Source organism: Equus przewalskii, chromosome 26 (genome assembly GCF_037783145.1).
Source record: "Equus przewalskii isolate Varuska chromosome 26, EquPr2, whole genome shotgun sequence".
NCBI lineage: Eukaryota > Metazoa > Chordata > Mammalia > Perissodactyla > Equidae > Equus > Equus przewalskii.
The window spans coordinates 34592513-34604721 of record NC_091856.1 but is presented as its reverse complement, the minus strand read 5'-3'; the positions used below and the strand labels follow the sequence as shown (position 1 = coordinate 34604721).

General features: G+C 38.6%; 1 protein-coding gene across 24 annotated transcripts in view; it reads left to right on the top strand.

Annotated features, from left to right (window-relative positions):
• The window catches only part of SETX (senataxin), a 79214-nt gene that overhangs the window by 45654 nt on the left and 21351 nt on the right, over positions 1 to 12209 (top strand). For all 24 annotated transcript variants that reach the window (XM_070595402.1, XM_070595390.1, XM_070595395.1 and 21 more), the window contains 6 exons: positions 818 to 991; positions 3640 to 3872; positions 5159 to 5326; positions 5879 to 6035; positions 11424 to 11525; positions 11721 to 11836. In XM_070595402.1, the coding sequence (XP_070451503.1) occupies positions 818 to 991; positions 3640 to 3872; positions 5159 to 5326; positions 5879 to 6035; positions 11424 to 11525; positions 11721 to 11836 (950 nt within the window). The remainder of the gene's footprint in view (positions 1 to 817; positions 992 to 3639; positions 3873 to 5158; positions 5327 to 5878; positions 6036 to 11423; positions 11526 to 11720; positions 11837 to 12209) is intronic.

Below are 12209 nucleotides of genomic sequence, written 5' to 3'. Positions count from 1 at the left end.
AAGCATGAGGGCTCCCAGGGTCCCCGCCCCATGCAGGCCCTGGACTCCAGTTTTTATCTTCTTAGTCCTACAACGCCGTCCCAGGTACTGCTCGACCTCTTGGCTGCCACTCCCTGAACAGTTCAGATGTTTCTAAGGGGAAATACTAGCCTGACTCTTGTGGGTTTCCACATTCTTCTGGATCTCAGCACAGTAATTCTTCACTGTTGTGTGTTTGTTCTCTGATGCCTTCAAATAGATATTTTGTATATGTTACATTTTAAAGCTCTTTTTTTGAGTAAGTGGTTCTGTCCACGTAATCCCAGTGCTTTGTGCTTCAGGGCAGTGTGTTGCTGGATTGGGCAGTTGGTACTGAACTTCTGTATTCTAGTGCTTGCTCTGCTTTCCCAGCCTCATTTAGTTTACAGCTTCCTTTCCACTTTGTTTGAAATGCTGCCAACAAGCTCAAAATTCTTATATGTACTTGGATCTATTTCTGGATTTTCTCCTGGGATTTTGAAAGTGAGGAACAAAAGAGGAAATTTCTTGGTTGAAAACTAAAATAAACTTAAGGAAAAGAAACTTATCAGCTACTTTTTTTGAATATTCTGATTTTATCTATTTTGGCTTTGTAGCAATTTTTAAGAAAAAATTTATAGTACTGTATAATCAGTATTTGAAAATGTTGACTGGCTTCAACTACCATTTTGAAGTATATACAGAGTCCACTAGTGCTGTGGACTTGCTTTAACTTAGTACAAGGGTTTCATATCCTTTAAGTTAATCTTATTTAAAATAATTCTGTTAGAATAAATGCTGATTTCTTATTGTTTCATAGTTTATCTTGAAGAATGTGAACTAGCTAAACAACTTCATCCAAAGGAAAATGATTTGGTGTTTTTGGTTCCTGAAAGACTAAATGGAGAGAAGAAAGCTATAGAGAGAAATTGCATGCAAGACCCTCATGAATATCATTGTGGTTATGTTCATAAATTTCGCCGCACTTCAGTCAGTAAGTAAATAATGAGACATTGAAGAGAAATCTGTCAGATATAAGCTTATCTTTCGATTTCCTTCTAAATTGTGCTTTACCAGCCATGTATTTGCTGTACATTTACCAGAGGTGCATTTATTAGGTTAATGACTTGTCATTTGGAGTCCTTTTATAGTTTTTCTAGAGTCAACTGGAAAAGGCCCAGTATTTGTTGCTCTGGACTTATGATTTAAAAGTTTTCTTTTGTAATGTCCTCTCCTTCTAGTACATTCCTTCATCCGTCATTATATTTGTTATAAAACAGACAATTTACAAGCCATTCTGTTTGTTATATCTTAAATCGTATCCCAACTTTGGTTTAGTGGCTAATAATGAGAACATACAACTCATTGTTAGGCAACTTGAGGGGTTTAGTTTCCATCACTCCCCTCCATTGTGTTGCAGGGGTTTCTCTCCCGAAGGTAGCATAACAAAAATAATTTTAGCTTGATTTTAACAAGTACCTACTATGTGCCAGGCAGTGTGCCTTGTCCTTCCCATACACGTTTACCATCTTCCTCAAAGTCCTAGAAAGCAGTAAGAATTATTTGTTCCCTGTTCGTCAGGAAATCAGGGCTCAGGGATGTGAAGTAACTTATCCAAGGTTGTCCTCGGTGTTAAATGGTAAGTCCAAAATTGAGACCTATGTTTGTTTGACTGCAGAATCCACGTTCTTTATTATATGCCAAGCTGGCGTTTAACATTTGCCGCTTTCTTTGTCTCAGTTATGTGACAAGAACATTACTTCATTATTCCTTCGCCTTTTTGCATCATATCTTAAAAAGAGCAACAAAGCTCCTTAGAGTTCAACGTTGTACTGCGTTATAACTTGTGGTACCATATTTATTTTAAGTATGACCAGTGCTCAGTTCTTTGTGAAGAATGCATTTAGAAGAATACCAAGAGGGCTATATAGCTTAGTCTCTGCCTTTGACTCTTGCAAATGATTACATTTACCAAATTTGTATTTCTAAGGTAGTCTCCTTCCCTGAACTCCTCATTCATCCGACTATCTGACATCTCCTTTTGGAGATCTTTCAGACATTTCTAACCTAGTCCAAAAAGAAACACTTGATTTTCTACCTGGCATCTGCTGTTCCTTCGTTTTTTTCCATCCCAGTAAGCAGGGCCTCTGTTCTAATTGCTCAGGCCTAAACCTCAGAGTCATCCTTCACCCCTTCTTTCTTTCACACCCTCCATCTAATTCATTAGCAAATCCTAATTTGCTGTATAGGCATACTGCGGAGATATTGCAGGGAAGGTTCCAGACCACCATGGTAAAGCAAATAAAGCAATAAAGGAAGTCACATGAATATTTGGTTTCCCAGTGTATATGAAAGTTATGTTTACACTATACTGTAGACTGTTAAGCATGCAGTAGCGTTATATCTTAAAAAACAATGTATACGCTTTAATTAAAAATTATCAAGGCCAGCCCAGTGGCACAGCAGTTAAGTGTGCACGTTCCGCTTCGGCGGACTGGGCTTCGCCAGTTTGGGTCCCGGGTGTGGACATGGCACTGCTGGACAGGCCATGCTGTGGTAGGCGTCCCACATATAAAGTAGAGGAAGATGGGCACAAATGTTAGCTCAGGACCAGTCTTCCTCAGCAAAAAGAGGAGGATTGGCAGATGTTAGCTCAGAGCTAATCTTCCTCAAAAAAAAAAAAAAAATTATTGTTAAAAAAATGCTGACCATCGTTTGAGCCTTCAGCGAGTCACAGTTTTTTTGCTGGTAGAGAGTCTTGTAAAAAATGCAGTGTCTGTGAAGCTCAGTAAAGTGAAGCACAATAAAATGAGGTATGCCTATATATCCAAAATCCAAGCCCCATCTCTGCTACTGCTACATTCTGGTCCACACTACCATTAACTTTACGTAGATCACTGCTGTAGCCTCCTGTGTGGTCTTTGTGCTTCTGTGCTTTTCTCATTGTAGTTTATTCTTCATTCTGCAATAAGAGTGGTTCTTTTAAATGTGTGAGTTAGAGCGCGTTGCTTCCCTGCACAAAGCTGTTGTGTATCTTTCTCCCTGGCTCAGAATCATGTTCAGAGTCAGTATTATGGTCTGCAGGGCCCTGTAAAATGTATCCTTGTTTTCCTCTCTGACTCTTCTAGTACACTTCTCCCTACTTTTCCTTCTAACCATACTAGCTTTCTCCCTATTCCTAAAATACTCGAGTCACATCTCTGCCTCGTTGTCTGTGCAATTGCTGATTCTCCACTGTAGCACTCTTTCCCCAGATAAGGTTGTGGCTTACTCACTTATTCCAAGTCTGCTCAAATATCTTATCTGAAAGACCTTCCCAGACTCTCCTACCTACAATAATACCTCCCACATATCCCTCATCGCTTCCTCATTCCCTTTCTCTGCCTTTTTCTTAGCATTTATCACCACCTGACGTGTGTATTTGGTTATCTATTTCCCTATTCTAGAAACTAAGCCTCCTGAGGACAGAAACATTGCTTGGTTCTTAGGAGGCATTCAATAAGTATTTATTGAGTGAATTATTTAAATAACATATCATACAAAAAACATAAGTTGTGAAATACCTAATTCTGAATAATCTTTTTAACTGGTCACTGTTATTCACTGGTAACTGAAATTACTTTTTCTCCTTCTTGATAATAGTGCGTAATGGGAAATCTGAGTATTCCCTTTCCATCCAGACTCAAGATAATTTGCCAGTCAATTTAAATGAACTCGTGAAATGTATTGTAATCAGTTCTCTGGTAACTACACAAAGGAAGTTGAAAGCCATGTCTTTGCTGAGTGGTCGGAACCAACTGGCCAGAGCTGTTCTGAATCCAAACCCCATGGACTTCTGTACAAAAGATTTACTTACTACAACATCTGACAGAATTGTGAGTGATGATTATGTAACAGGGAAAGCCAGAAAATGTCATTTCAGGATGTTAAAGCATTACGTTATTTTTAGCTCCTACATATATGTGTTATATTTAGCTTGCACACACAGTGATACTGTTTAATGCTTAGTTTTCTTGAATATTTCAGAGTATGTATTAGATTAGCTTACCTCAGGAAAAAGGTATAGTACAATAAAGAATTGAGAGTATGCTTAAAGAGCAACATTAAAATGTGAAGGGAGGGGCCAGCCCTGTGGTGTAATGGTTAAGTTTGCACACTCCACTTTGGCAGCCCAGGGTTCACAGGTTCAGATCCCAGGCACAGACCTAGCACCACTTGTCAGGCCATGCTGTGGTGGCGTCACACGTACAAAGTAGAGGAAAATTGGCACAGATGTGAGATCAGCAACAATCTTCCTCAAGCAAAAAAAAGGGGGAAGATTGGCAACAGATGTTAGCTCAGGGCTAATCTTCCTTACCAAAAAATTAAATGTTAGGTGAAGATCCTACTGAACTGTTCATTAGACGATTAAAATTCAGGAATAGGAGTAGGTTTGATGGGAGTTAATTTTGCATTTAAGTGATCAGTGGAGAATTGACTGGTATTGTTGCAAGTACGAAGATGAGTTGTCATTTTGTGTGAACACGTATTTCTCACTGTAAGAGCTGTAAATAAGTTCCAGGAAATTAACACAGAGAATGGCAAAAGGAAAGTAGTACTTTTTGAACCCCTGCTGTGTGCTAGAGCTTTTTTGTACATTATCTCAGTCAACTCTCACCCTTTAAAGAATCCCCAATTTAATGGATGGCAAAGGCTGAGGCTCAGAGAGGTTAAGAGTTTAGAGACCTGGCTTGTGAGTGAAACTGAGGTTGAGACTCAGGTCTGACCCCAAATTCATGCTCTTTCCACTATATCACTTGTGTTAGGAAAGAAAGTCTTGGAATGTTTTTAATGTCTAAGGAGAGGATTGACTGAAATGAGAAGCACCAAAGAATAAATAGAAGAAAAGTATAGAGCAATTTATTGTGACCGTCTTTGTAGGAATCACAAGTAAAAATACAGTTGCAGTGTTTGTGGATGGGCTGAAGCGTGCAGATGTGCATAAGTAACTTTCTTTCCAACAGTGAGCATGGTTCTTAGATTAAAGGTCACTTTGGGGCCTTACCTGATCGTAACCAAAGCTTCTGTCTGATAAAGATTAGAAGAAAGTCATCCTTTCTATTAGCATCTTCTTTTGTGCCACTCTAAGAACAGCTCATTCTCATTAATGTCTTTTGTATAGATTGCCTACCTAAGAGATTTCAATGAAGACCAAAAGAAAGCGATAGAAACTGCATATGCCATGGTGAAACACTCCCCATCAGTTGCCAAGATATGTCTGATTCATGGACCACCTGGAACAGGAAAATCAAAAACTATTGTTGGCCTCCTCTATCGCCTACTGACCGAGGTAGAATGTGTGTGAGGGCATCAGTGCGGTTAGTCGAGTGCATCATTTTACTTGACTTGCATTAACTGACATATGTAAATAAACATTAAAGTGCCTTTTTCCCTTCACTTTTTTGTATCTTTCTGATATTGTGTGGAACCATATCTGAGAAAGGGGTAGCAGGGGGAGAGAAGGGTATAAGAAGTAAAAAGAGCAGAAAATGCAATCTTGTGTGAAACTAATTCTAGGGGCCATGGTGATCTTCTGGCTTTATTATAGGTCACAGTGAATGCCAGGAAAACATCTTGAATGTATTCCTGGGCTACATTTTGGTTGGATTGAGTATTGAGTAAAATAAGTAGATAGAAGGTAAAGCTCAGAGAAGTTGATAAACTTATGCCAGAGTAATTTTAATATCAGTGTAAGATATAGATGCTTTTATTTATTTTTAGTTATTTATAAGGGGAACTTTGAGCATATTTGGAAGTAGAGAAAAACTGTAAAACTACATAATAGAGCTCATCAGAACTTTTTGTTTGTTTGTTTGTTTGGTGTGTGTGTGGCAAATTGTAGAACCATAGGAAGGGGCATTCAGATGAAAACTCCAATGCCAAAATCAAACAAAACCGTGTCCTTGTGTGTGCACCTTCCAATGCAGCTGTTGATGAACTTATGAAAAAAATTATCCTCGAATTCAAGGAAAAATGTAAAGACAAGAAGAATCCTTTGGGTATGTTACTTATGTGGGCTTTTAATTTTTTTTTTGTTTTCAATGTTTAGTGTGGGCAGATTTGAATGACAAAGAGCAAGCTAATTCTGGTAATGAGTTCTACTTGTGGCTGTGGCCCCATATGTACTCATTGATTCCTTTAGCAAGTATTACTGAGCATTTACTCTCTGCCAGGCACTGTGCTAAGTACTGAGGTTTCAGCACTGAAGCCTTCAGAGAGATAGTCTAATGAGAAAGTGGATGGATCAGTGGGCAACTATAATATAAAATTCTAAGTTATATATAATAGAAATAATGTGTGGGTACTTTCACACCTCAGAGCAGCCCTTGATTCAGTTGTGTGAGGGTTAGGGAAGACTTTTAGAGGAAGTGATATCTAAGATGAAACCTGAAGAGCACTGAGGACTTAGCCGTGGGAAGTGAGCTGGGAGGGGACAAAGCAGAAGTTACTATAAATAAAAATGAGCAGAGGTGAGAGAACCTCAGCTAGTTGACTATACCTAGAATATAATCATCTCCACAAAGGCAAGGATTTTCTGATTTGTTCACTGTGGCATCCCCAGTGCCTGCTGCTCAGTTGGGGCTTAGTAGATATTTAGTCAGTGAAAAGCTGGAGCAATCATCGTTTATAGTTATGGAGTGCTTTCTCTTTGTCAGTAATCCTCAAAATAATCCTGTGAGCTAAGTATTAAATAACCCTACTGTCTGCATTTTATAGGAGGAGAAACTGAAGAGTAGAAACGTAAAGTACACCACAGGGGTAAATTTTTTCAGTACGATTGAGTTTGGTGAAGAACGTTACCGTAATGGTGCGGGACACTTGAGTGAAGATGTAAAATAATTTGTTTACTTAACCTTAACTCATATTTTATTCTCATACCACCTATTTTGAGTGGTGTGATTATTGCTCTGTATTAGACGACTTTTCCAAGCTCGTATATCTTGTCTTCCCTAACCAAATTTTCTTTCCTTGAAACCTCAAGGAAATGCCTTTTATCACTTAGGATGAGATTTGGCTGCAGAATAGTAGCGACTCCAAATACGACGACTTCCGTATGATAGAAATTTCTTTCTTTCTTGCTCAGAAGCCCAGGGAGCAGCACTTGAAGACTGGGAGTGGTATGATGACTCCCTGCTTCAGGGAGTCTTCAGAGACCCAGGCTCCTTCTGTCTCGGTGCTCTACTGTGTGTGGCCTCCATTCTTTAGTGCTCATGGTCAGAGATGGTAGTCCAGTAGTCACATGCAGCAAGCATGAAGAAAAGACAAAGAAAGGGCAAAGGGAACATACCAGCTATATTTTAAGAAAAGTTCCTAGTTTAAGGAAAGGTGCAGCTGGCACCTCTGGTTATTTTCTTTTTGCCAGAACTTACATGGCCACACCTAGCTACAAGAGAGCCTGGGATATGTCGTCTTTATTCTGAGGGATTAGACACGTTCTTTTCTTTTACTACCTACTTTTACTAATAGGTTTACCTACGTATAGAATTCATTTGCTTTTAAAACTTATAATACATTGTCAGTCTGCAACTCTTCCACTTACATCATCATGTTTGTGCCAGCTCTGGTGGTCTGGTGGTTAAGATTCGCCACTCCCATCTCTGTGGTTTGGGTTCGTTTCCCTGTCAGGGAACCACACCAGCCATCTGTCACTTGTCATACTGTGGTGGCTGTGTGTTGCTGTGATGCTGAAAGCTATGCCACTGTTATTTCAAATACCAGCAGGGTCCCCCATGGTGGACAGGTTTCAGCAGAGCTTCCAGACTAAGACAGACTAGGAAGAAGGACCTGGCCACCCACTTCCAAAAAAATTGGCCACGAAAACTCTGAATAGCAGCAGAACGCTGTCTGATAGAGCCCCGAAAGGTGAGAGGGTGATGCAGAAAGACCGGGCAGGCTTCCGCTCTGCTGCGCACGGGTCACTGAGAGTTGGAATCGATTCGACGACACTAACAACAAATTATGTTTGTGAGATTTATGATTTTATGTATTGCTGTATATCAGTACAGTCATTCATGTTAATTGCGATAGGATATTTCATTCTGTGAGTCCACAGTTTATTCATTATCTGTTGATAGAAATGTAGGTTCTTTGCCATTTTTTGTTCTTTCAAACTTCATTACAATGAGCAGACTTGTACATATTTCTCCAGTGCAGGTATAAAAATATTTACTACCGTGAATGAATGAATTCTAGTATGTTATATTATCAACAGTTAAATGGAATACACCAAAGCACTACATTCTTACTTGTGTTTCTTGTGTATTCATGCAGCTTTCTAGGGCAGTGCTTTTCAAATTGTGGCTTGTAACTAATTAGTGGATTGTAAAATCAGTTTAGGGAGACCAGAACCAGCACACTTAAGCAAGATAAACTAGAACAGAAGAGAACAGAAAAGATCAGAGTATAGGTAGTAAGGGTAAGTATTGTTTTGTGAAACCTGTTTCGTTGATGAGATGTGTGAGTGTACTGGATTTCAGTGTGAAGTATGCTTCATACTATAGGCCAAAGTCGAAAGAGTTTATTAAACTGGTCTAGTGCATGTATACCTAGAAGTGAAAATGTTGGGTTGAAGAATTTGTGCATCTAGCTAGTGCCAAATTCTTCTCGAAAATGGTTTACCAGTTTACACACCTAAGAGCAGTTACTGTGGGTGTGCGGTGGCGCAGTTTTAACTTGCTTTTCCCTGAGTGAGGGTAAGCTCTTTCTCCTGTGTGTATCGATGACGCGGTAGGGCTGGGACTAGGATGGAGCAAGCAATGCATCTAGCTTGGGTTTATTTGTCAGAAAGAAAATGATACCTTTTGTCAGTAAAGAGAGCTTTTTTCTTCTTTTTCGGTACCTTCATTTTCACTAGTGGTCCTTCCTGGGTGTCCTTTAAGGAAATATCTCAGCATCTCACCATTAAGTATGGTGTTTGTTTCTAGGTTTTGGTATATACCCTTTATCAGGGGAAAGAAGTTCCCTTCTCAGTAGAATTTCTATCAGGAATGGGTGTTGACTTTTATTGCATGCATTTGTGGGTTTTTTTGCATCCGTTGAAATGGTAATGAAATTTTTCTTCTTTAATCTGATAATGTGGTAAGTTACAATATTTTTCTAATGTTAAAATTGCTCTGATTCCTTGAATAGTGCCAACTTGCCCATCTTAGTATCATTATTTTTTAACACATTGCTGGATAGCTGATGTTTTATTTAGGATTTTAAAAATTAGTATTCATAAGTGAGGCCAGCCTGTAATTTTTCTTTGTTATATCTTTGTCTAGTTTTAATATTGAAGTTACACAGACTTTAAAAATGGAGAATTTTTAAATTTATTCTTTGGATGTTTTGTATAAGAAATCTCTTTCTTGAAGGTTATTTTTAGTGTTGTTTGGGTTGGGCTTTTTTTTTTGTCTGTTTTTTGACAGATGGGTAATTTTTTTATCTGTTGTCTAAATTTAGTCTTTAATTCTTATAGATCTATTCAAGTTTTCTAGATTTGAGTTTTACTAATTCATATTTTTTAAGAAAAATTTCCACTTCCTCTTAGGTTTTCAAATATATTGGCATAAAGTTGTTTGTTGCATTCTCATTTTTAAAATCTCAACGGTATTTTGGTTGGGTCACCTTTGTCATTTCGTGTAATATGTATTTAGTCTCTAAATCCACATGCGTCACAGGCCTATGGTTGCAAGGTTTTAGCAGAGAATTTATTTTTTTCACAGCTAAGCCCGGGCTATGATAGTCACTTTTTTTCCATGCCTCCATCTTTTCCAGGTCCTTTTGCTTTTTAGTGGGCTTTAAAATCTAAGACCCCATTATAAAATTTATATATCTTGATTGGAATAGTAGTTTTGTCCCTGTACACATTTGTCAAACTCTGTAGAAGTAAAGATTTTAAATCTGTGCATTTTATTGAATGTGAATTTAAAAGTCACCACCTCAGCACCTAGACACTGGCCAGCCCTCCCCCCGCAGGGAAGCCACAGCGGCTCAGGGGCTGGCAACTCTGATGTTCAGCTTTCTTTTTGTTTTTGGCCTCTAGGAATTTTCCTTACATTCTTAGGAGCTCAGTTTAAAGGATTTCTGTTATAATTTATTAAGCATTTCTAGGTATTTATAATGGGTGAGTTTCTAGGTAATCTCATCCATCTTTCTGTTGGAAACACAAGTAAATTAGCAGTTTTGAAACCTTGAAGTAAATAGGCCAGAGAAGATGGCTTCACATTTAGAAGAATGAGCTGAACTACCAACAAAAATATGTTGTAGACAGCTGTGTAATAAGCCATTCATTCAGCATAGATTCTTACACTTCTGATGTGCTAGCCGCTGTTCTAGGCAGTGACCAAAACGGAACCCTCTTCTTCTGGGACTTGGATTCAGTGGGAGGAGACAGGCAGTAAACACATAAGCATGTGATGTGTCGGAATGGGTGAGTGCTGATGAACTCTGTGTGATTGCTATAATTTAGCCCTGTGATGCAGTGGGAGATTTTTAGGTTAAATAATATCTACAGTGTAACCTAAAATAAAAATGTGGTTAATAAACAGTCCAGTTAAATGATGTTTATAGCTTTTGGAATTCCCATACTCTAGAATTTCCAGCATCTGTATCCCTTAAATTCTGGAGTAGCCATGTGTTGTGGAGCAGAGTTTAAAAACTTCATTCTGAATATTCTGCAGAAAAGGATTTGGTGGTCAAATAAGATTCTGTTTTGGAACTTCAAATATATGCTAACATATAAAAGTCTTTATATATCTTCGAAATAGCCTTTGGTTAAGAAATACGTTTTTTGAGCCAGCTTTGATGCCCTAGTGGTTAAAGTTTGGGCACTCTCACTGCTTTGGCAGCCAGGTTCATTTCCTGGTCATGGAACCACACCACCTGTCTGTCAGTTACTGTGCTGTGGCAGCAGCTCACATAGAAGAACTAGATATACCCATCCCCTGGGGCTTTGAGGAGGTGGAAAAAAGGAAGATTGGCAATAGATAGTAGCTCAGGGCAAATCTTTCCCTGCAAAAGAAAAAAAACTCAAAGAATCTTTATTAAAAGATATGTGTGTTTTTTATTTTAACTCAGCATTTCCCAAATAAATCTTACTGTGGAAGGTTGTACAGAATGTAGTTTGAGAAACAGTATGATAGAATCTCAACTCTGCAGCATACTGTTCATGTGACCTCACTAGCCTTTATTAGGTAGAAATGATAAGTACTTGCCTTATAGGGTTGTTGTGAAGAATATCTAAAATAATGCGTGTGAAGCCTCCAGCGTAGTTCCAAGTATGGAGCTGATTGATAGCTCATGTTAGCTCCCTTCTCTGATTGGTAATGTATTTGGTTAGATATAGATAATATATACAGAGGTTGGCAGTGTCCTTATTAATCTCTGAGTGTGATTTTTATCAACAGGAAACTGTGGAGATATAAATTTAGTACGTCTGGGTCCAGAGAAGTCTATTAATAATGAGGTCCTAAAATTCAGTTTGGACAGCCAAGTTAACCACAGAATGAGTAAGTACTGAGTAAGGTAGATACTAATGTTTTTCTATTTCCTTTTGTATGGTAGAAAATGGCTTGGACATTAAAGGTAATTTGGAGACCTTAGCAGTATTCCAGCTTTGAGAACTAGTTTTTCTTCTCATTATGTATGCATATGTGTGTCTGTTAGAATTAACATATAATTTTTTTCTTTTTTTGTTTTCTTAGAAAAAGACTTACCTTCTCATGTTCAGGACATGCATAGAAGAAAGGAATATCTGGATCATCAACTAGATGAACTTTCCCGCCAGCGTGCTTTATGCCGAGGTGGAAGGGAAGTACAGGTATCTGAACATTTCTTTCTCTTTTCTTCGTTTTCTTTTCTTTTCTTTCTCCTTCTTCTTCTTCCTCTTCTTCTTCTTCTTTTTGGTGCCGAAGATTGGCCCTGAGCTGACATCTGTTACCAATTTTCCTCTTTTTGCCTGAGGAACATTGTCACTGAGCTAACATCTGTGCCAGTGGTCTTTTGTTTTGTGTGTGGGACACCACCACAACATGGCTTGATGAGCGAGCGGTGTGTAGGTCTGTGCCAGGGATCTGAACTCACGAACCCCAGGCGGCCAAAGCAGAGCACAAGAACCTAATCACTGTGCCACCAGGCTGGCTCATTAACATTTCTTGATTAGTGTTTTTTAGTAACTGTTGACCTTTAAAAAT